Consider the following 22011-nt stretch of genomic DNA (forward strand, 5'->3'; position numbering starts at 1 on the left):
CAGTAATTACTATGGTCAGCATGGCGTTATCATATCTGATAGAACTGATGAAAACATTGTAATAAACCATAATCTTCCTTTTCTGGAAACTTGAAGGTGACTGAGTACATACACATTGCACAGAAGGCAGTAGGTGGGAGTTGGGTTGGGGGGCTCAGGAAGGTGCCAAAAGCAAACTTTTGCTCTGGGGACCTTTAACAGGTTAAACTGGCCATGTACTCTGGGTAAGACAGCAAACAACATTCACAAAACTGTTGAATCCTCCTTGTTAGGTTAGAATTGTTTTTATTTGTGTACGTGATTCTCAAAGTCAAAGTGGATTCAGTGAATAGCTAGGATGTTTAATATGATTGGGTCTCCATAGTGTCATTGCTGGCCTATGGAGAGATAAGTGTATCTCTCGCCCAGAGCATTAGTGAGGCCCATAGATTCTCAACAGACTGTCTTATCAGAGCTAATCTGAACTCTGAGGGCCAGCAGTGACTCAGATGATGTGGAATTCAAGACCTCATAAATCGATGTCATATCTTTCCACCGCTACCTAGTTCTGAATTTAGTGAACATCTGTCCCAGCCACATACAAGGTTAAACAGTTTAAAAGTTGCAGTTTCATGAAGTCTCAGCAATTTTCTCTCCTTTGCTTTGGAATTTTAAGGTCTTGCATCAAGGCAGTGACACAAAGAAAATCATTATGCCTCCCAGTTTCTGCTTCTCACCTTGGATCCCTACCACATGAACACAGCCGCACACTCACTCACACACACCCTAAGTATTTTTAACTCTTTCAGACCTCAGTGTGAGTGTGGAGTGGGACCCTGAGCACCCAGGCCCAGCACGGTTTCATCAAAAGGGCAAGGACATGACTGATCTATTTCTTGTCCCCAGCGAACAAGTAAATTACCATCACTTAGTCCATCACCCTTGTCACAGAACCAAGCTTTTATGTAGCTGACCTCAGTCTTAAGAGAGAAGAAGAGAGAAAACTATTCACAGAACAGATGGCAGCCTCAGCTCCAGGCCAGAGAGGGGTGGGGGAATGAAGTCTATTTACGCTCGTCGGAAAAGAAAGCAGAAAAGCTTCGCCCAAAGTGGAAAATTAACTGGGGGGGGCAGCAATGATGTCATCTTTGAGGATGATTCACTCAATAGAAGAGAGGTGTAACTCAACTGATATTAGATGTTTAAAGATGGGACACATTGTTTTGGACTGAGGTTGCTGATAAACTATATATTGTGCTGTTAATGTTCTGGACTTTGAGCATATCCATGCCATATAATTCATCAGTAGAGTCAGTCAGTGGAAATCACCACATCTAATTACATAGAGTTGAAATTTGGTGAACTTAGACACAAAAATTTGTTAAAGTGTCGTTTTATTGCCTTTTTTATTCTTCCCACAGCATTGTGTGAGCTGGGTGGGGTGGTGATGGAGGAAACCGCTCTGGGGAAAAAGCTGTTCCTCAGCCTGTTAGTCCGGGTTTTGATAGTCCTGTATCTTTTTCCTGATGGCAGTGGAACAAACAGAGAGTGACCTGGGAGTGTGATGTCTTTGCAGATGTTGCTGGCCTTCTTCTGGAGGCGGCCAGCATAGACAGTGTCCAGGTCAGGGAGGGTAACTCCCACAATCCTCTGTGCTGTTCTAACCACACGGGCCAGGTCCCTCTTGTTCTCTGCTGTGCAGCTGGCATACCACACAGTAAAGCACTGACAGAGGATGGTTTTAATCACGCTTCTGTAGAACTTTACCAGAAGTTCAGGGAACAGGCTTCCTCAGGAAGAAGAGCCTCTGCCGGGCTTTCTTCACCAGGTGGGATGTGTTCAGGGACCAAGTGAGGTCTTCAGTAATGTGGAGTCCCAGGAATTTGATGCTGTCCACCCTTTCCACCTCCTCCCCACTTATGTAGAGTGGAGAGGGTGTGGTCTTCCTGGATCTCCTGAAGTCCACTATGACTTCCTTGGTCTTGGTGGTGTTCAAGACCAGGCTGTTGTTCGAGCACCACTCAGCCAGATGTTGGACCTCCTGTCTGTAGTGCGTCTCGTTGTTGTTGGAGATGAGTCCCACCACAGTGGTGTTGTCGGCAAAATGTACTATTGTGTTGGAGGAATAGGTGGGGGAGCAGTCCTGGGTGATGAGGGTGAAGAGGGCCGGGCTGAGCACACAGCCCTGCGGTGCGCCAGTGTTCAGGATGGTGGTTGTCGATGTCAGGTTCCCTATCCTGACATTCTGTGGTCTGTTTGAGAGAAAGTCCAGAATCCATGAACATGATGGTGTTATAGGCAGAGCTGAAGTCAACGAAGAGCATCCTGACGTATGTGTTAGGGTGCTCCAGGTGAGACAGGAACATATGAAGTGTGATGGAGACTGTGTCCTCCGTAGATCTGTTCATCCTGTATGCAAACTGGTGGCTGTCCAGATCTGCTGGGAGGACGTCCTTGATGTGCAATAGTACAACATAGGTTGAAGATGTTGGTGAACACCTCTGCTAGCTGGTCGGCACAGGTCTTCAGTGTGTGGCCCGACACCCTGTCTGGTCCCGCTGCCTTGGTGATGTCGATACTCCTCAGAGCAGACCTCACCTGGTGGTGCTGGAAGAAGAGTGTCTGCTCCTCCTTGGGCTGGGTTTTCTCGGGTTTTCTCAGCTTTTGCTCCGCTGTGCTGTCTATCAAAGTGGGCGAAGAAGCGGTTCAGGGTGTCGGGGAGGTCACTGTCCTGACTGATCTGTGTAGTGCTGCTCTTGTAGTCAGTCAGGGTTTTAATTCCTATAAGAGAACTCTCACATTCATGAGCTTTGAGTTAGCGGAGACCAAAATGGAGGAAGCCATCATATTATTGGGCGACTGTGGCTCAGTGGTAGAGCAGGGTAGTCCTTTAAACCAGGGGTCTCAAACTCGCGGCCCGCGGGCCAATTGCGGCCCGCGAGCCGATATTGTGCGGCCCCCTATCTAACATAAAAGTGTAATGTTAATGCGGCCCGCGCGTTTTTCTCACGCGCACCTTTTTGCCGAGTTGTTGCGCGAGTCGTTGTGGGCGTTTTATATTTACAACGTGAATTAGCGAAACTCGTCACTTGGTTGAAACGTGATTCAGGAGTGACACCAAGTGGAAGGAAAATATATCTCACCCAGTCCCAGTCATGTCTTTCTCAAAACCTGCTGTGAAGAGAAAAGTTGGCGAAGAGCACAGACAATTCCAGGAAAAGTGGGAGACGGAATATTTTTTTGTTGAGCACCGGGGCACTCCGACGTGCCTTATATGCACAGAGAAAGTCGCGGTACATAAGGAGTACAACCTCAACTCAAAGAGACATGCCGAGGAGTATACAAAATACCAGGGAGATGAGAGAGAGGCCCGGGTCGGCGATCTTAAAACATGTTTACTGAGGCGACAAGATTTTTTTTAAGAAAGCGAGCAAAGCGAGTGATGCGGCAGTCGAAGCGGTGAGTGAGATGATCGCCAAGGCGGGAAAGCCATTCAAAGAAGGCGAGTTCATAAAAATTTGCATGTTACAGGCTGCAAGTATAGTCTGTCCGGAAAAAAAGAGTCAGTTTAGCAACATCAGCCTTTCAGCCAACACAGTGGCAGAGCGCATTTCTGACCTGTCAGGTAACATATATGATCAACTGCGGGAGAAAGCCAAACATTTCTGTGCATTCTCAGTTGCTCTTGATGAGAGCACAGACATCACTGACACTGCGCAGCTCGCAATGTATGTCCGCGGAGTTGATGACAGTTTTGAAGTGATGGAGGAGTTGCTCACAGTGATTCCAATGCATGGCCAGACCACCGCTCAGGAGATATTCCGCCAGCTGTGTGATGCCATTGTGGATGCCGGTTTAACATGGAAGAGGTTTGCTGGAATAACAACCGACGGAGCACCATCAATGACAGGGAGGAAAAATGGACTGGTGGCACTTGTTCAAAGAAAACTGGAAGAGGAGGGTGTGGAGGAGGCCATTGCTCTGCACTGCATTATCCATCAGCAGGCCCTTTGCAGCAAATGCCTGAAGTTTGACAATGTGATGTCTGTTGTTGTGAAATGCATCAACCATATTAGATCCAGGGGCTTAAAGCACCGGCAGTTCCGCGCCTTTTTGGAGGAAATAGAGTCAGCATATGAGGATGTCCTCTACTTCACCGAGGTACGTTGGCTCAGCAGGGGAAACGCCTTGAAGAGGTTCTTTGAGTTGAGAGCAGAAGTGAAAGCCTTCATGGAGAAGGATGGGATGGCTGTTCCTGTGCTAAGTGATCCCAAATGGCTCATGGACTTAGCTTTTCTTGTTGACATCACACAGGAGCTGAATGTACTGAACAAGAAGTTACAAGGCCAAGGGCAGCTTGTCAGTGCTGCCTATGACAACATCAGAGCATTCTCCACAAAACTTGTGTTATGGAAAGCCCAGCTCTCTCAGACAAACTTCTGCCATTTCCCAACATGCAAGGCACTCATGGGTGCGGGCACACCATTCAGTGGTGAGAAGTATGCTGATGCCATTGTAAACCTACAGGAGGAATTTGATCACAGGTTTGCAGACTTCAAGACACACAGAGCCACTTTTCAAATGTTTGCTGACCCCTTCTCCTTTGATGTGCAAGATGCCCCTCCTGTGCTTCAAATGGAGCTCATTGGCCTGCAGTGCAATTCTGAACTCAAAGCCAAGTTCAGGGAGGTGAGTGGAATAGCAGACAAGCTTGGACAATTTTTGAGAGAATTGCCCCCCACCTTCCCTGAACTTTCCAGGATGTTCAAGCGGACCATGTGCCTTTTTGGGAGCACATATCTGTGTGAAAAGCTCTTCTCAACCATGAACTTTAATAAGTCAAAGTACAGGTCCAAACTTACTGATGAGCATCTTCAAGCCATACTGAGGGTCTCAACTGCTTCCTCCCTCAAGCCAAATGTGGCTGAGCTGTGTGAGAGGAAGCGCTGCCAGGTCTCTGGTAGCAAGGAGTAGGCAAGAGAAGCCTGAAGAACCGTTCATGCTCTGAAGAACCCGTTCATGTTCTGAAGAAGCGTTCATGTTCTGAAGAACCCATTCATGTTCTGAAGAACCGTTCATGTTCTGAACTGTTATTAATGAAGATTGGATCAGTTGTACTTTTTTTTGGAATACTTGATGCGGCCCAGCCTCACCCAGACTCTACCTCCAGTGGCCCCCAGGTAAGTTGAGTTTGAGACCCCTGCTTTAAACAGAGGATTGGTGGTTCGATCCCCAGTCCACGTCGATGTGTCTTTGGGCAAGACACTTAACCCCAAATTGCCTGTACTCCTGTACTGCCTGCGGTGTATGAATGGGTATGAATGATTAGATAGAGTACTGATGGGCAGGTGGCACAGTAGCATGGTAGCCCCTGCCATCAGTATATGAATGGGTGTGAATGGGTGTCATCAGTCACTGTGACTGTGGCTAGCAGTGGATAGCAGGGCCGTCTTTCAATCAGAGGGTCGGCGGTTCAATCCCCGGCTACGGCTCTGCTAGTCGCATGTCGATGTGTCCTTGAGCAAGACACTTAACCCCAAAATTGTTCCTGTAGTTGTGCCTACGGTGTAGAAATGTGATAGAATCTGAATTGTAAGTCGCTTTGGATAAAAGCGTCTGCTAAATGACTGTAATGTAATGTAGTGTTAAAGCACTTTGAGTGGTCAGAAGACTAGAAAACAAGTAGAGTCCATTGAAGCAAATTTTACGTAGTGGCCAACAGTGGAATTAGTCCGTCAAGTGATGCCATACCTATGTTGAGAAAGCGACATCTGTAAATCAGTGCATCATTTTTTTTAGTTCCCATGCAGTACAAACACATGAATAGCCCTTATTTGAATCATTAGGTCCTAAAAGTTGTAAAATGCACTAAAAGCTTAATCAGTTTTTTCCTTTGTGGATAAATCGACACATACAGTGTCATACATACACATACAGGAAAGTATTCAGACCCCTTTAAATTTTTCACTCTTTGTTTCATTGCAGCCATTTGCTAAAATCAAAAAAGTTCATTTTATTTCTCATTAATGTACACTCAGCACCCCATCTTGACAGAAAAAAACAGAAATGTAGAAATTTTTGCAAATTTATTAAAAAAGAAAAACTGAAATATCACATGGTCATAAGTATTCAGACCCTTTGCTGTGACACTCATATTTAACTCACATGCTGTCCATTTCTTCTGATCCTCCTTGAGATGGTTCGACTCCTTCATTGGAGTCCAGCTGTGTTTAATTAAACTGATTGGACTTGATTAGGAAAGGCACACACCTGTCTATATAAGACCTTACAGCTCACAGTGCATGTCAGAGCAAATGAGAATCATGAGGTCGAAGGAACTTCCCAAGGAGCTCAGAGACAGAATTGTGGCAAGGCACAGATCTGGCCAAGGTTACAAAAGAATTTCTGCAGCACTCAAGGTTCCTAAGAGCACAGTGGCCTCCATAATCCTTAAATGGAAGAAGTTTGGGACGACCAGAACTCTTCCTAGACCTGGCCGTCCAGCCAAACTGAGCAATCGTGGAAGAAGAGCCTTGGTGAGAGAGGTAAAGAAGAACCCAAAGATCACTGTGGCTGAGCTCCAGAGATGCAGTAGGGAGATGGGAGAAAGTTCCACAAAGTCAACTATCACTGCAGCCCTCCACCAGTCGGGGCTTTATGGCAGAGTGGCCCGACGGAAGCCTCTCCTCAGTGCAAGACATATGAAAGCCCGCATAGAGTTTGCCAAAAAACACATGAAGGACTCCCAGACTATGAGAAATAAGATTCTCTGGTCTGATGAGACCAAGATTGAACTTTCTGGCGTTAATTCTAAGCGGTATGTGTGGAGAGAAACCAGGCACTGCTCATCACCTGCCCAATACAATCCCAACAGTGAAACATGGTGGTGGCAGCATCATGCTATGGGGGTGTTTTTCAGCTGCAAGGACAGGACGACTGGTTGCAATTGAAGGAAAGATGAATGCGGCCAAGTACAGAGATATCCTGGAAGAAAACCTCTTCCAGAGTGCTCTGGACCTCAGACTGGGCCGAAGGTTCACCTTCCAACAAGACAATGACCCTAAGCACACAGCTAAAATAACAAAGGAGTGGCTTCGGAACAACTCTGTGACCATTCTTGACTGGCCCAGCCAGAGCCCTGACCTAAACCCAATTGAGCATCTCTGGAGAGACCTGAAAATGGCTGTCCACCAACGTTCACCATCCAACCTGACGGAACTGGAGAGGATCTGCAAGGAAGAATGGCAGAGGATCCCCAAATCCAGGTGTGAAAAACTTGTTGCATCATTCCCAAGAAGACTCATGGCTGTACTAGCTCAAAAGGGTGCTTCTACTCAATACTGAGCAAAGGGTCTGAATACTTATGACCATGTGATATTTCAGTTTTTCTTTTTTAATAAATTTGCAAAAATTTCTACATTTCTGTTTTTTTCTGTCAAGATGGGGTGCTGAGTGTACATTAATGAGAAATAAAATGAACTTTTTTGATTTTAGCAAATGGCTGCAATGAAACAAAGAGTGAAAAATTTAAAGGGGTCCGAATACTTTCCGTACCCACTGTATATCATAATGTAACAGATTATAATGTTTATATGTTACACTTGCACTGTATTCTGTTGTGTTAATACAGACAAACACTTTCTTTATCATAGCATAAAGCCCCCCCACCAGTATGCTTCAAGGGAGGCAACCACCAACTTATTAGTGGTTGTTGCAACATATGACAAATCTCTCTACGCCTTCGCATTGTCGTCGTTAATGCATCACACAATGGAGGAGGTAATGGTGGCAAGTTCCCAAGTTGAAATTGAAAAAGGGTTTAGGCTTTGTGCTCGAGATGGGTCCATTTCAGGTTTTGCCGGATGCATTTGTCATTATGAGATTATCTGGTGTATTGAAAAGTATCCCACATCAGCAACCTTCAGAGGAGGGGAGGGGTAAGATGTGCATGGTGCACATTGTGTTTGTTTGTTTCATGTGTTTTTTGGGATGGCGAGACAATACATGCAGTCAGTCTCAAAGAAAACTAAAACTGTGCCAATCTGGCAACATTTGGGATTTGAAGGCAACAAAAGACCCGACCCGAAAAACATAAATGTGGCAAACGTGTAAACACTGCGGGAGTCACTACACTCATTCATGGGCTTTCTCAGTCTCATTATGTTCGGCTCGGGAGCGGCTGCTGAGTCAAGTGCGACATCAAGAGGTAAAATTCGATATACGATATATACCAGTGTTTGGCTTAATACCAAGCAGCTCTGAACATATTTTTACACCAGCCCAACCCTTGCTAGTACAGTTCCTTCGGGTGCCCCAGCTCTTGTCACTTCCTCTGACTGGCTGCTATTTAAGTGGGCAAACTGTGGCTGGCCATTTGAGTAAACCTCAATTCAGGCTGCGATGTCGGAATGTTTTTGCATTGCTAACTTGCAACGGATTGTTTAAGTCAGCTTGTGGGGCTGGGTGCTCCATTGTAAACATAAGTGTCAGGTTCTCAGCATGCTTCAAACTAACTAGGTTGCACAACATATATAGTTAAAGCAAAAGTGTTAACACCTCAATGGCCAAATTAAAATGCAGGGTATGATGCGCCAATGTGTGAAGTGGATAGCACGAAGCACTCACCGACTTTTATGTTGCCCTCAGTTGTGCATATGAAAAATGATGAAAACAGAGTCTGAAACTTTTCAGATGCTGCAAGACAATCCAAACTGATAAACTTGGTACGTTGATTGTACATTGTGATTGTCTTGAGGAATTTGGACAACCACAGAGGAGGTAACTTTTCCTCATGCCAGCAGATGTCTTTCATTAGCCATTTAGTTTTCCCTTCATTAATCATTTTCACAAATCACAAAGCCACTAATTAGACTAACAAGCCTAGGGAGAAGGTGACACACCCTGAGGGACTCTTGGGAGTAAGAGAGGGCCTCTTTCTGAGTCATTTCTCCTGCTGGCTTTACACACACACACACACACAGAGTGAAATGCTTTCAGCAGAGCGTTCGAATCAAACCTCACTATCTCAACACGTTAGGACTTGGGTTCAGTATTTATTATATTAGTGAGATTACTATTAAGATAACAATGTTTTTATGTTGAGGAATGAATATAGTCAGAGAACAGTCCGGATGTGTGTGTTATCTGCAATCAACATCCTCTGTATGGTTTTATCCAAACACATCTAAGCATGCATGTACATGGCTGTGTTGTCTGTGAGACGGGCTTTAAAGTTGATAAATGGATGCCCCTATCATCTGCTTGGGGAGAATGGAGCTCTGTGCACATATGCTCAAAACTGCTTTAAGTAAATCATTGTGTATATTAGGGCTGAATGAGTTTCTCATTTAAACTTTTCTGAATTAGCAACATTTCAATTTGAGCAATGTTTGACATCTTAGTGACCACTTCTAATGCTACTGAGTCAGTTATTGCAGCGCTGGGTTCCATATACCTTTTTTTATTTCCTGTATAGTATACATTTTTTATACACAGCCTCTTCGGAGAATAGCCGTGATGAGCGCTATGGCCTGGGAAAGTCGGGGGTGCATGGTGACGCTGTGACTGGCTGCGTGTAGTGAGGCTGGAATAGTTGGGTCAATGGCGGACGCCTGGTGTTTTTCTTGGAGACATTGGGGTCGGGGAACTGCGTCGGCTCTAGGCTGTCCTTGAATGGACTTGTCCTCTTGTCTCTGATGGGGGAGGTGGACCGGGAGATGCGGAGGATTCATAGATTGAACAGTAGTAGTTTTTTAAGTTGAAGAGAGATGAGCTGGGCGGGATATGGACCATTGAAGATACTTTGTAAGGATTTGCTGGACTCTCTTGCTTCCATGAGTTTTGGATGGTATAAAACAATGTCTCGAGCATGGAGGTGGTGGAGGAAGTATCAGATTCAGTAGCTGGGCCTGCTTGCGTTTGCTGGGAACTTTTGACTTGGTCATTTTGATACTGTCCAAAGATGTCTTCCTCAGAAAGAGATATTTAGAAAGTGCTGGAACAGGGTAAGTAGATAGGGCTTGAAATAGATACCGTTGACGTTAGTAGATCAGTTCTTTCGATTGTTATAACAGTGTTGCATGCTCTCAGTTCTGGTAAAGAACATGAGAGTGGACAGGAGTGGGTAAGGTTGGTATTTATAGGAGATGCCGTAAGAGGCATGGCAGAGGTATGGTCCTGCCCCCGAAATTCTGCTAATGCTAATGGTTTTAGAGCCCAGTGGTGCTGTTGTTAAAGGGCGACTGTTGCTCAGTGGTAGAGCAGGGTCGTCCTTCAACCGGAGGATCGGCGGGTCGATAGCCCCTGCCATCATCGTATGAATGGGTGTGAATGAACATGTAGTGTTAAAGCACTTTGAGTGGTCGGAAGACTAGAAAAGCGCTATACAAGTACAGACCATTTGTTGTGTTGTATCTGACAGGACTGACTGATTAGATGAGGCTAATAAAGGCACAAGTAAAAAGATCCTCTATAACCAGCTTCATAGATAATGAGAATTGCTGCCAGCTGAGATGACATCACACATGTGACATTTAGGATGCAACATTGTGTTTTCACATATGTGAGTGTGTGTGTATGTGTGTGAACATACAATATAAGGTTAGTGCTGAAATTTGATGGCTTTCACACCCGTAGTTGGGTCCAGACCATAGAACAAAAAAATGGTTGCCTTTTTGTTGGTGTCTGCTTTGTGTTCACATTGTCTATTACAAATGAACCAAGAGTTGTAAACATAAGCAATGCCCAGAAACTGTCCATCCTATGAGAAACAGCTATTAACTGGGCTCAGGCAATTTAAACGTCTACACCACCACTGCTTTATGTCACAATGTTGGCTGCTGAACCTTATTAAAAAGCTCATACTATAACTGTGTGCTCCCAGCCTTAATCACTGATTATCCTGTCTCAATGCCCGTCTGTTGAAGCACCAGTTTCAGTTCTTTTTTGGTTTATGCATGAAGATTCCCTCATCCTCACCCCTGACAAAGTTTGATACTAGACGGAACCCAGAGGTCATTATTAGGATCTCCAAAAGTGATATGCTTAAAACAATAATATAATGGGCTTAAAGGTTTAATGGGAGATGAATTCCTCTGTCTCTCATTTAGGCTTCACTGGACAGCTAACCAGCTACCTGTGCTAAATACATGTCTGAAATTGAAAATAAGTGAAATTATTGGGAATGATGAGACAAGCACTACCATCAATGTCAGTACATTTTTATTTTCAGCATCATATATTTAAGTCCAAATATATATCCTGTAGAGAATCTATCATTTTCCCTCTGGCGTGTTAAGTGGATTATAACAGGCAGTTTTCAGTTTTGCTGCTTAAATACAATAACATGTGCAGTTGTGACACAGGAAATGTACTGCTTTAATGACAAGAGTCCATGCTGCTTACTGCCAAGAGGTTAAAGCTGTCCTCTGGTCACGGCGGTCCCGCGCGCGCTGCAGGTTGAGCCCCCCTCTTACTCTGGGCTGATGCTCAGAATATACAATAAAAAAGTGCATTTAAAATCATAAAACGTCAAGTCACTGTCATCACTCATGTTCATTCTCCATCTGTTTCTCCTTCCTCTCTTTCTCTTCTTCCTCTGTCTCTGCTCTGTGTGGGTTTTGTGTTATAGCCAATTGCATCCCTCAATGCCAGAATGGAGGAATGTGCCTTAGGCCTCAGCTCTGTGTCTGCAATCCTGGCTCAAAGGGGACGACATGCGAACAGAAGACGGTGGCCACACACCCCTTTCCAGCCCTGCCCGGGAATGGTCCCACCAACGGGCACACCGCTGGTAACTCAAATGGACACACCAACGGACACAATATGGTACCTCAGCGGCCCATACCTCAGCAAGTTCTTCCCAATGGTTATAACTCCGCCCCCCCTCCATCCAACATGGCCCAGATGAAACTAAGTGTCAAGTCGGCCCCCCAGCTTGTAAGACCACATTACATCCAACAGCACATCCAACAACAGTAAGTACCACGCTTTATTTGTTCAGGAAAAATTGGCTGAGCTCCATGCTGTATTTCACCAACTTCAAATGAATGTAGTTTCACTAACTGACTCTGGCAGAAGGTCACTAGAAGCACTCTCTGTCTTCCACTGCCGAGCTGCCCACACATTCGGCTACGAATAACCCTGGGCATGGTAAAGTGAAAGATTACCTTTTTAAACACAAGATGAAAAAACTGTAATTTGTAACACTTTTTATTACATGAACATCCAGATACGTTTACTTTACTTTTCCACATTTGACCCTTTCTGCTACAAGCTCATATCGCTGACCTTTCGGCCTCCCATTTTTTGTCTAATTGTCTCTATTGAGAGAGCATGTGTTTTTGCATTCACCTTCTATGGTATATGGTGTCTAACATTACCCTAACCTGGTACGAGGCTTCATCTGTTGATAATCACACAGGCAGTTTGTTTAGCAGCACGCTGACTCTTTAACCATGTTTACACGTGGGATTAACCGACGTCTTGGGTGATCCGATCACAAGTGGACAGCTTTAAATACGACAGTTCACACCTGGAATTAGATTGCCTCTCCACAAGATTGACCACTTGTGATCAGATCTCACTTCACTGCTCTATATGCAAATATTAAGAAATTAAAAGAAGAAGAAGAAATCCAAACTGACCAAGATGTTTGACACAATGGTATAATATCTCCATGGGCCTTTTTCAAAATTTCCAGTGTAAGATATTTTATTGAGTTGCCTCTGAGCAAAATGCTATGAATTGAGTGAATTTAAGTTCCCTCTGGTAAGCAGGGATACAACGTATTTGTCAAGGGCTTTTATTGTGAAAGGTAAGAACGAGACTTTGCCGTCTTGGTTCAGACTATAGAGCGTCCGTGTTATTTGGTAAATGGTAAATGGACTGTACTTGTATAGCACTTTTCTAGTCTTCCGACCACTCAAAGCGCTTTAACACTACATTAAACCATTCACCCATTCATACACTGATAGCAGGGGCTATCATGCAAGGTGCCACCTGCCCATCAGGACTATCTAATCATTCACGCAACATTCACATACCGTATGATAGTGTATTGCACAATGACATATTGACACGGAGTGGCGAGCTAAGGGATCGAACCGCCGATCCTCTGATTGAAGGACGGCCCTGCTCTACCACTGAGCCACAGTCGCCCCCAATTATCGGATATTTTCCGAATCATTTACTAATACAGCTTTAGATGACAGAGATCTGATATTTCAGATCCACATTTAATTTTCCTACTTTGTTGCATTGGTGGTGTTAATTATTATTTGGTTATTTTCTACAACTCCTCTGTTTACTTTTGATTTAATTCATTTAAGTGGCAGTGAGGCAGACACAGTCTCTATGGGGTTTTGGGTGGGTAACTGCTCTCATGGAAGTGCAGAGAAGTTTGTAAGACTGCAACTCTGCTTCCTAGTCTCAACTCTGGGTTGTCATGGATTAGGTCCATTAATATACTGGGTCAGATATGAGATCCGCTCCATCCAAAGTGGAATAAATGCCATCACTCCTAATCAGACCAGCTTTTACCCACAGAAAGTCTGCCAATTATCTATGAAGCCCACATTGTTTGCTGGACACCACCTTGACAGCCAGCGGCAGAATGATGACATGCGGCTAAACATGTCATCATTGGTCAGGTGTGGAAGGGGGCCAGAGACATTGTCTTTGCGTACGTACACACCACATTAACTTTAGTGACCCCAAATGGCGTAATCGGGTGTCATTGCCGCCGACGTGAATTACATTCTTATTGTATTTATGCTTATCCTTAGCTAGCAGTTTGAAATATGATTCAATGTCGCCCAATCTAGCCCCGGTAATCCATGTGACTATGGCCCCTGGTTTTTGCTAACTTCACGTTGTCAGAATAATAATAATCATCAAAGTATCTTAAGTCAGTCTGTATTCCAACTCTACCCTTATAATTATTGTCATGAGCTTTGCACATCTTGGATTCAAGTGACCAAAATGATTTCCTTTGTAGGAAGTCGGGGTTCACTATGAGAGATAGGTTCTCAGAGCTCAGAGTAGAACTGTTGATCTCTCAGATTGTAAGGAGCCAGTTGTGCTGCATCAGATGCCCCCTGGAACCCTCCCTCTGGAGATTTTAAGGGCAGGTCAAACAGGGAGGAGACAATGTGGCAGACCCAGAACACACTGGATATATTCGATATTCCACATCAAGAGCCTACGTAAAGAGCTATAGCTAGTGGCTAGGGGGAAACTTTTTAATGGTGCTTACACACTGTAAGAGCCATTAGAGAGTCTCTCTGATCCCCTCAGTCAACCAGTCGGACAGCCTGTTACCCAGAACAAAGTATACACTCCAGAGATATTCTTCATTTCCCTCCCAGGAGTCCGCCTGCCTCAGTTAGGATATTGATAGCTTGTGAGTGGGCTCTGGTGAGGTTCAGTGGGTTCATTACGGTAGACAGAGTATGTCAGCTCTCGTGGGGAAGAATACTTGGACGACTTGAGTTTAGAAGTCGGTGGATTGTGATTGTGGCCAGAGTAGTGAAGGCCGAAACTGAAGAGATTCAGCACACACACACACACACACACACACACACACACACACACACACACACACACACACACACACACACACACACACACTTCACTCCCTCAACCCTGACTCACCGATCTGTTTATGTAGAAATGAGTGGAATCTTCTCCCTAATATTTAGGACTAGCAGGCTCTTGTAACCAGTCATTGGACACTCTCCAAACTCTTCCCTTACTTTTTTAATTTGATGGCTCAGTCATTGCCAACCAGGCGGTCATGCTAGCTATTTTGTTGAGACTGGAATGAGATCTTATGTTTATAACTTCTCTTTGGCTGTAACTATTCTGTCTGTATTACAGCTCAGGTTTGAAGCTCTTCGTGGCTGCCAAATTTAGGACTAAGCATCTAGAAATAGTTGATCTGGTAGCATAACATTTTGTGTCCAACAAATACTGAAATCACTTACTTTTTTGGCTTTTTGTTTGAGAAATACACATACGCAATTCTCCATTAACTCCACTGTATCAACATGTTTATTTCTGCACTTAGATACGAATAACTTAGTCCAGTTTGACCTGTACAAGATGTAGACAGACAAAGAGGTGAAGGTAGACAGCAAGCAGTATAATGATTAGGACCCAAAAGCATGAATCCAAAACCCAGTAGATAGGGAGTCAAAAAGCAGGCATGGAAATGAGGCCTGCAAACAGAGAAAGGCAAAAAGGAAAAAGTCCGAGGCACAGGCAGAATATCATGCAGGCCGGTTACTGGCAGGCAGATGAAGTAGCTGAAACGCTTAGTGAGGAGCACAAAGATGATCTGAAAGGGAACAGGTGGAAATGGGCCAGAAATGGGAATAGGTGAGCAGGTGGGTGGGGCCGTCAGGTGATGGGCATTGGCAGGAACAGGGGTTATTACAGGTCAGGAGGGAGTTGCAGGATTGGAAATGACAGGAGACTTAACATGCAGGTAAAGATCAGGGGCTGTTATAACACTCTGTAGTTCAAAGATGAAACACAAGACCCAAAAAAAACATCTTTATATAAAGAATTTGTGTCACTGCAACAGGAAACAAAAAGCAAAAAACACATGAATCGTCATTATAATAATATGGTAAGAAATGAACCTCTCATCATAGAGGAACACACACTATTTCTTAGCTTGTTTTTGGTATGTAGTTTTTACTTTTACTCTGATGTTAACTAACTCAAAGTCGTCATCCTCTGAAAGAAATAGTCCAGTGCTTTTCAAAACACATGTATTTGCTTTATCCCCGAGGATGATATGAGACAATATCAATCTAATGCCCGTTTGAACGCTGATTTTACACATCAAAGTGTGTTTCCAGGTTTTGGGGAGTACTAGTGCATATGTGAAAGTGTCAGTTGGTCTGAAGACGGGCTGTGTATTGGAAAGCATCTCACGATAAGATATGTATCGTGATACACGTGTCACAATACAATATATCATGATATATCGTACAGTGTAGTCACTCAGCAGTAAACACACTGAACTGAAATGCACTTGCCTTAAAAAAATTGTATGAAAATAAATTGCATATTGTATTGTCATTGTGTCACTGAACACTTTTTTACTAAAATGCACTTGCCACAACTTAATTTGAAATAAATACTATATTGATGCCATAAACATCATATGAAATAAAGTGCATGAGGTAAGGTTGTCTGTCACTATGGCTGGGTCCTTCCCATTTATATCCCATTCCTCCAGGTTCAGTTTTCAGTAACTCTGCAATGTTACTGCTTGTACAGCTCTCGTGCATTGACCGTGTCTGCAAAACACGTGAAACTAGTTCCCATGTGTGATGTAATCGTAACATATGTCTCGAAGGGTCTAGATGTAGGGGGAGCGATGTTTTGACACGTTTCTCACCTCATCGTAAGTCCTGGGCACAACACTGCTACATCCAACATGTGTCGGCAGGAATGAGTCAGGATCACGTTGCGCCGCTCTACAGTATACGGCCCCTTGCTTGTGAGACGCCATGTTTTGATTTTGGCTGGGTAATCTGACAAGCCGGAAGGTCTTTGGCCTTAGTTTAGAAGGCAATAGGCAACGACATCTAGTGTTACAGGAGCGGAGGAGGAGAATGTTTGACCCACACGGGGATTCGAGGCATTCGAAACATTTTAAATCCGTTTAAAACAGGATTTAAAAACAAAAAACGAAAAAACATTGATACTCGTCGCGGACGTATCAATAAAACTATCGTTGAAAAAATTATCGTTTTTCCGCATTTTACATTCTTGTTTATTTGCTAGCGGTTGTCTTCTTCCCTGCCTACTTTTACAAGGTACCTTTAATGCTGCTGAAAAGAAAATGTCCTTAAAAAGTATGATGTAATCAGAATCCCATGTGAAGTGCACAATGTTTGCTGTGGTCACGTAGCACAAATGAAAGAAATTGGATGAATTCCTCTAGGCTGTAAACAGTGGTGATAAAAAAATCTAAATCCATGCTCCCTTTGCCTTTCTGAATATAGATTCTACCACCCCTACCCCCAATAACACTAGATGCCAGTGTGTGTGTACACTTGCGTTGCACGCATGTTTACACACATCATGTCCACCATGTGAATACAAATTCACTAATAATCCTAAAAGAGTGTCCAGAAGGTACCAGAGGATGGTTTTATGACTATGTTTTAGAAATGATTATCTTACATGATAAAATGATGTAAACACATTACTATATATCATAAAGGAGAGAGGCATACCCTATACATAGTTGCATAACCTAAACAGAAGATCTATTTATGACATTACAGGATCATAGCAGAGCTATTTACAAGGCTATCGTTTTCTGTTTATTTATACTGTGGCAGGGGGACCATCACATTAATGAGATGAAAATATTCCCGGTTGACAAACGACCTTTTCCTCCACGTTTATCATCTCCTTTCTGTGGGCTTGCACTCTCCTTGTATCCTTCATTGGATAACCTTGGGAAGGCCATATCTCTTTTCCATCGTGTTAAAACCTTTATATGATTATGATTGGTTTGGAGACCTCTTAACCTTATGTTTTAGAGTCACCATCAAGAGGAATTTTGCACTTGTACACTAAGAAATAAACTAATCATGATTGTCATGAAGTTGTGGCTAGTTTTATTATTTTATTATTTGCAAACAATAGGCTGTGAGCAAAAGGTTTACATTAGCATGTTAACATGCTCATAATAAAAAATATCAAAAGATATTGTGTCTTAAAACAATAGTCAGGTACCTGTATGCACATTGAAACTAATAATCATTCCTACTGATCTCTTTCTGTGCACAAATATTTTAGTTATTTTGAGGCTTCAGCAGTCCTGGGCAGTGTTTCTTGTTGAGCTGCAGTGGAAGGGTAGTAGCACAAAGAGGACATTTGCTAGTTTCACCCCGTCGCAGTTTTTACACCCAGCGGCCAAGTTGTGTAAGAAGCAAATGTACATGCGCCCATCTATATGCCCACTCGCCTGTTGATCTTAAAATGAGCGTTGTTATCTTGAGGCAGCACAAAGCAAGTGCACCATTGAGTAAATGGTGAAAGTATTTTACTGCTTTAAAGGGCGCATGATTCAGATAGCAAGATGCGCCGACATAGTACATCAGAAATTTTGATTGAATTTTTCCGCAACAATTTATAGTGGGAATGTTTTTATTTACGTAAAGGAAAACAAAATCCTCTGTCAAGCACTCAGAAAATACATGTGGAAGGGGGAGGCTCTCACAAAATGTGTGTAAGATGAGATAAGTCACCAACGTTATTTACATCATCCTCTAGGGACCTTTCATTGGAATCTATCCAATAGTTGTACCCAATAGGGGCCTATCCAGAAATAATAAGTATGAGAACAGGCTTCAAATAGACCAGAGGATAATTAAAGCCAATCAAAAATGTGATTTACCTCAACAGACCCAAATACAGAGAGAAGTCAATAGAAACAGACTTGCTTCCATTGACTTTTTTCTGTATTTGCTTGGATCCACTCTGGTATAAGACATATTAACCCACTAACCTGAGACCTGTGGCAATACACCCTAGGACCCTACCAGGACCCAGTAAGACTGTATATAATGTAAATCTACTTTTATTATCTATTACCGATCATACACAGAACAGCATAGTCAAATTTTGCATTCATCTCATCCTAGCATTAGGAGCAGTGCATAGTAGTTACTTCAGCTACTAAACGGTGCCATATTCATCACAATATGATACCATTGAGAACACATGAGGAGGTGAAGTCTTTTATGAAAACTCTCATTAAAGCAGATCACTTAGCATTACAGACCGGCACTTGCAAACGCTCACACACTCCAAAGAGTATCAATGAATCGCAGAGGGCAGAAAGATGCTGCTGCACTGCTCTCTATGTGTTGGACCTTTCAAGAACTTCTGGTTGCACCACAGTCACTGTTGTGACAGCAATACCAGCTGTCAAAGGAAAAACACCTGCTGTAAGACATCACGTTTAGGGGAGATTGCCCCCTTTGGTCAACTTAGCCATAAAGCTATGCATAGATACTGAACAATGTCCAAGGCTCGTTTCTGGATACTGTAAAACAGGAATGATTGATGTGTATGAATCTTGTGTTACCATTTCATCTTTTATGTTTTTTTATAAAGATATTCTATTTGACAACTTATCATGTTCTTTCTTCCCTCCAGGATCCGGCCGATGCACCCAGGTCAGAGCCATCAGTATGTTATAAAGCCCAAATACTATCACACACACACCACACACACACAGACGCACGTCCAATCCCAACCTGAGAGGCCGATCCCCCTGACAGTGGCACACAACCCCATCCATGGTGAGTAAGTCGCCCTACAGATCACCTTTTACTTTCATTTAAACACTGTATGCTAATCAAGTTCCTAAGGAAAAGATTTGGTCACTGGTGTGAAAATCAACCTTGACCTTGATCAGACCTGATCCTTTTTGAGGTCAAGGGTTAGGGTTTTCGTAAGATATCATATGAACCGTTTTATGATACGTTGCATCGCCAGTCACCTATTGTGGGTAAATTTGTCTTTGGCGAGTACATTATGAAGACCACCCGCCACTCTGGCCAGTAGGTTGGCTGTCACTTCTGTACAGTGGTGTATTGGCCATCTGGCCCACCGGGACAAATCCCTTTAAGCTGCGGCATCGGTGGGCCGTCCAAAGAATCCTTAGCGTTTACCTGCTGTCCAACCTTATGTGTCTCACCGGCCGTCTCTACGTACCTGCTGATACCCCTAAATTCATCAACTCAAATGTATTACACTAGTATTTAAACAGTTGAATTAATATTCCTCCATAGGGTTAGTGTTATGACTATTACTACTATAATATTGATTGAGAATCACGTATAAGACCAGGATGCTTAATAGTAATAATATCAAATTGAAAAAGTAAAAAGTAATTTATTATTTTTGGCTGGTAAAAAATCTGTGGTTTGTACATTTTTTCATCTACCAGCCAAATTGGCCTGTGAGCCAAAAGGTACATTTTACACTCTGTTTTAATAGTCATTGATAACTCCATGGAGTAGTCTATGAACACATGATTCTGTATGGTTACCATTGTTTTTTTTCACTTAAAAAAAGAGCACTTTCTGAAAGGGATTGTTGCTCTACTTGAATATTACCACAAAATCAACAAGCATGAAAGAATAACAGCAGAAAATGTGGATGTCATTTTTATAAATAACTATTTGTAATTCTGTTTTCAAAGTCAAGCTTTGTTTATGGCGAGAATTCCTGTGAATCCCAGAGAAAATGTGATACATTCCCGGAAAGTAATCCTTTTAAAACCACGGGAAAACCTTCAACCTTAATTTATACACATATACACATGCCACACACATATATGCACACAAAACACATCTGCTCTACCACTGTGAGGATGTGGAGAGAATATGGAGCTTGCAATTGGGCAGGAACAGGATTTGTTCAAATTGCAGCTCCAGCGGTAATGGCATAAAGACTTAAGCATTGCCTGCTGCTTGGGGCTGTCGAAAATGAGTTATTAGTCTAATTTTGTGAGGGCAATTTCAGACCAAGGCAGAGTGTGAGAGTTATAGGAGAGATGGAATAAAATAACTGTGTCATCTGGGGGAGAACCCCTCAATTTGCTGAAACAACAAGGGCCTGGATAGATATGAATGGGGGAGGGCTGTCGAGAGCGGAGCCTGAATACCTGTTATCTACCCCCCATTAAAGTCTCTATGCTGCTCAACAGCCTTCCCACAGAAGACACATTATCTTTCATTCACAGTTTCAAGTGGAAGCCAGTGCTGAACGGCTGCTGACACTCAAAGGCATGAATAGACCACTGGCTGGGACTTTCAGTTTGTTACTTCCCTGTGCACAATGTATTTATAGACAAACAGCTAATACACCACACCGTCAGCTATGTAAGGCTTAGGTTCCTATGATGGATGCCATTGGCTTGTGGCATTCACATTTTTATGAGACATTTATATCTGAGCTGCCCAAATCATTTAGAGAAAAAAAAGGTTTTTGGACCAACTTTGGCTAGCGGTCACACTCTTATATATCTGACAGATCAACAACAGCTATAATTTACCAGCTCGTGGTTGGTTATTGTGGTTTGTCATAAATTCAAGGCCATCGTCAGACTGGCCAGTATGCATCTATGAATAAGTCAATATTTTTGAAAGAATCTGTAGACTGTTTGAGTGGTTGTGCCTCTGGCCACAGCCAGGCGGAACGACTTGGGGATATTAAATGTGAGGTCGCCAGACAGTGTTGATGCTTGGTTTTACAGCGCTGTAGACTCTAGTAGACCCAGACATGGCCACAGTGACCCAGACCCAGTTTCAAAATATGATCCCAATCTTGGTTTAACTTCAGCTAGCAGTTGGAAAATACCAGAGAAATGACCTGCCATTGAGGGGAAATGCGCACAAACACATATACAGAGGAGAGAAGACAGCCACTAACATTTCCAAATCATTCATATTACATGACCTTTGTCGGGAAATTTGAGAGAAATAACTGTTTTGCACGCTTTGCCTCATTTCAAGGCTTGCCATATTTGAAGTACACTTCATGGCCTAGATTCTGGCCTTAGATGGTCTGAGGGTTCAACATGAGATACCAAAGGATTCACCATTAAATTCAAAGTCAGTAATGTGCGTTAATGCTATAGGTAATATAAAATAGTAATGTGAGTAATAATAAAAATTATATTAGCAGTGGGAGTCAGCAGGGCCATGGCGGGAGAAAGGACCAGGGTCCAGATAAAACTACAATCCATGGAACCTGTGAGGAGAGAAAGCACAAAGACTCTGGGGAAGAAGAAAAGTTAGTAATGAGCATTAATGGGACATCAATTCATACAGAAGGAGATGAAGAAGAGGAGAGAGGAGCTCAGTGTATCCTAGGAAGTGCCCCGGTAGTCTAAGCCTATACCAGGTTATCTAGGGGCTGGTCCAAGGCAAACCAGAGCCAGCCCTAACTATAAGCACTACTTTAAAAAAAGGAAAGTCTTAAGCCTAC

The 22011-nt window shown here is 43.2% G+C and overlaps 1 protein-coding gene across 4 annotated transcripts in view; it reads left to right on the forward strand.

Moving 5' to 3' along the window:
* ltbp1 (latent transforming growth factor beta binding protein 1) overlaps window positions 1-22011 on the forward strand; it is a 109479-nt gene that overhangs the window by 9720 nt on the left and 77748 nt on the right. For 3 of the 4 annotated variants that reach the window (XM_076076684.1, XM_076076685.1, XM_076076686.1), the window contains exons 3-4: window positions 11609-11954; window positions 19171-19316. In XM_076076684.1, the coding sequence (XP_075932799.1) occupies window positions 11609-11954; window positions 19171-19316 (492 nt within the window). Of the gene's footprint in view, window positions 1-11608; window positions 11955-19170; window positions 19321-22011 lie in introns of those variants that run through there. The other variant, XM_076076687.1, reaches the window with a different exon arrangement.

This window comes from Anarhichas minor, unplaced genomic scaffold (genome assembly GCF_050575085.1).
Source record: "Anarhichas minor isolate MPS153535 unplaced genomic scaffold, ASM5057508v1 ptg000058l, whole genome shotgun sequence".
Taxonomy (NCBI): Eukaryota; Metazoa; Chordata; class Actinopteri; order Perciformes; family Anarhichadidae; genus Anarhichas; species Anarhichas minor.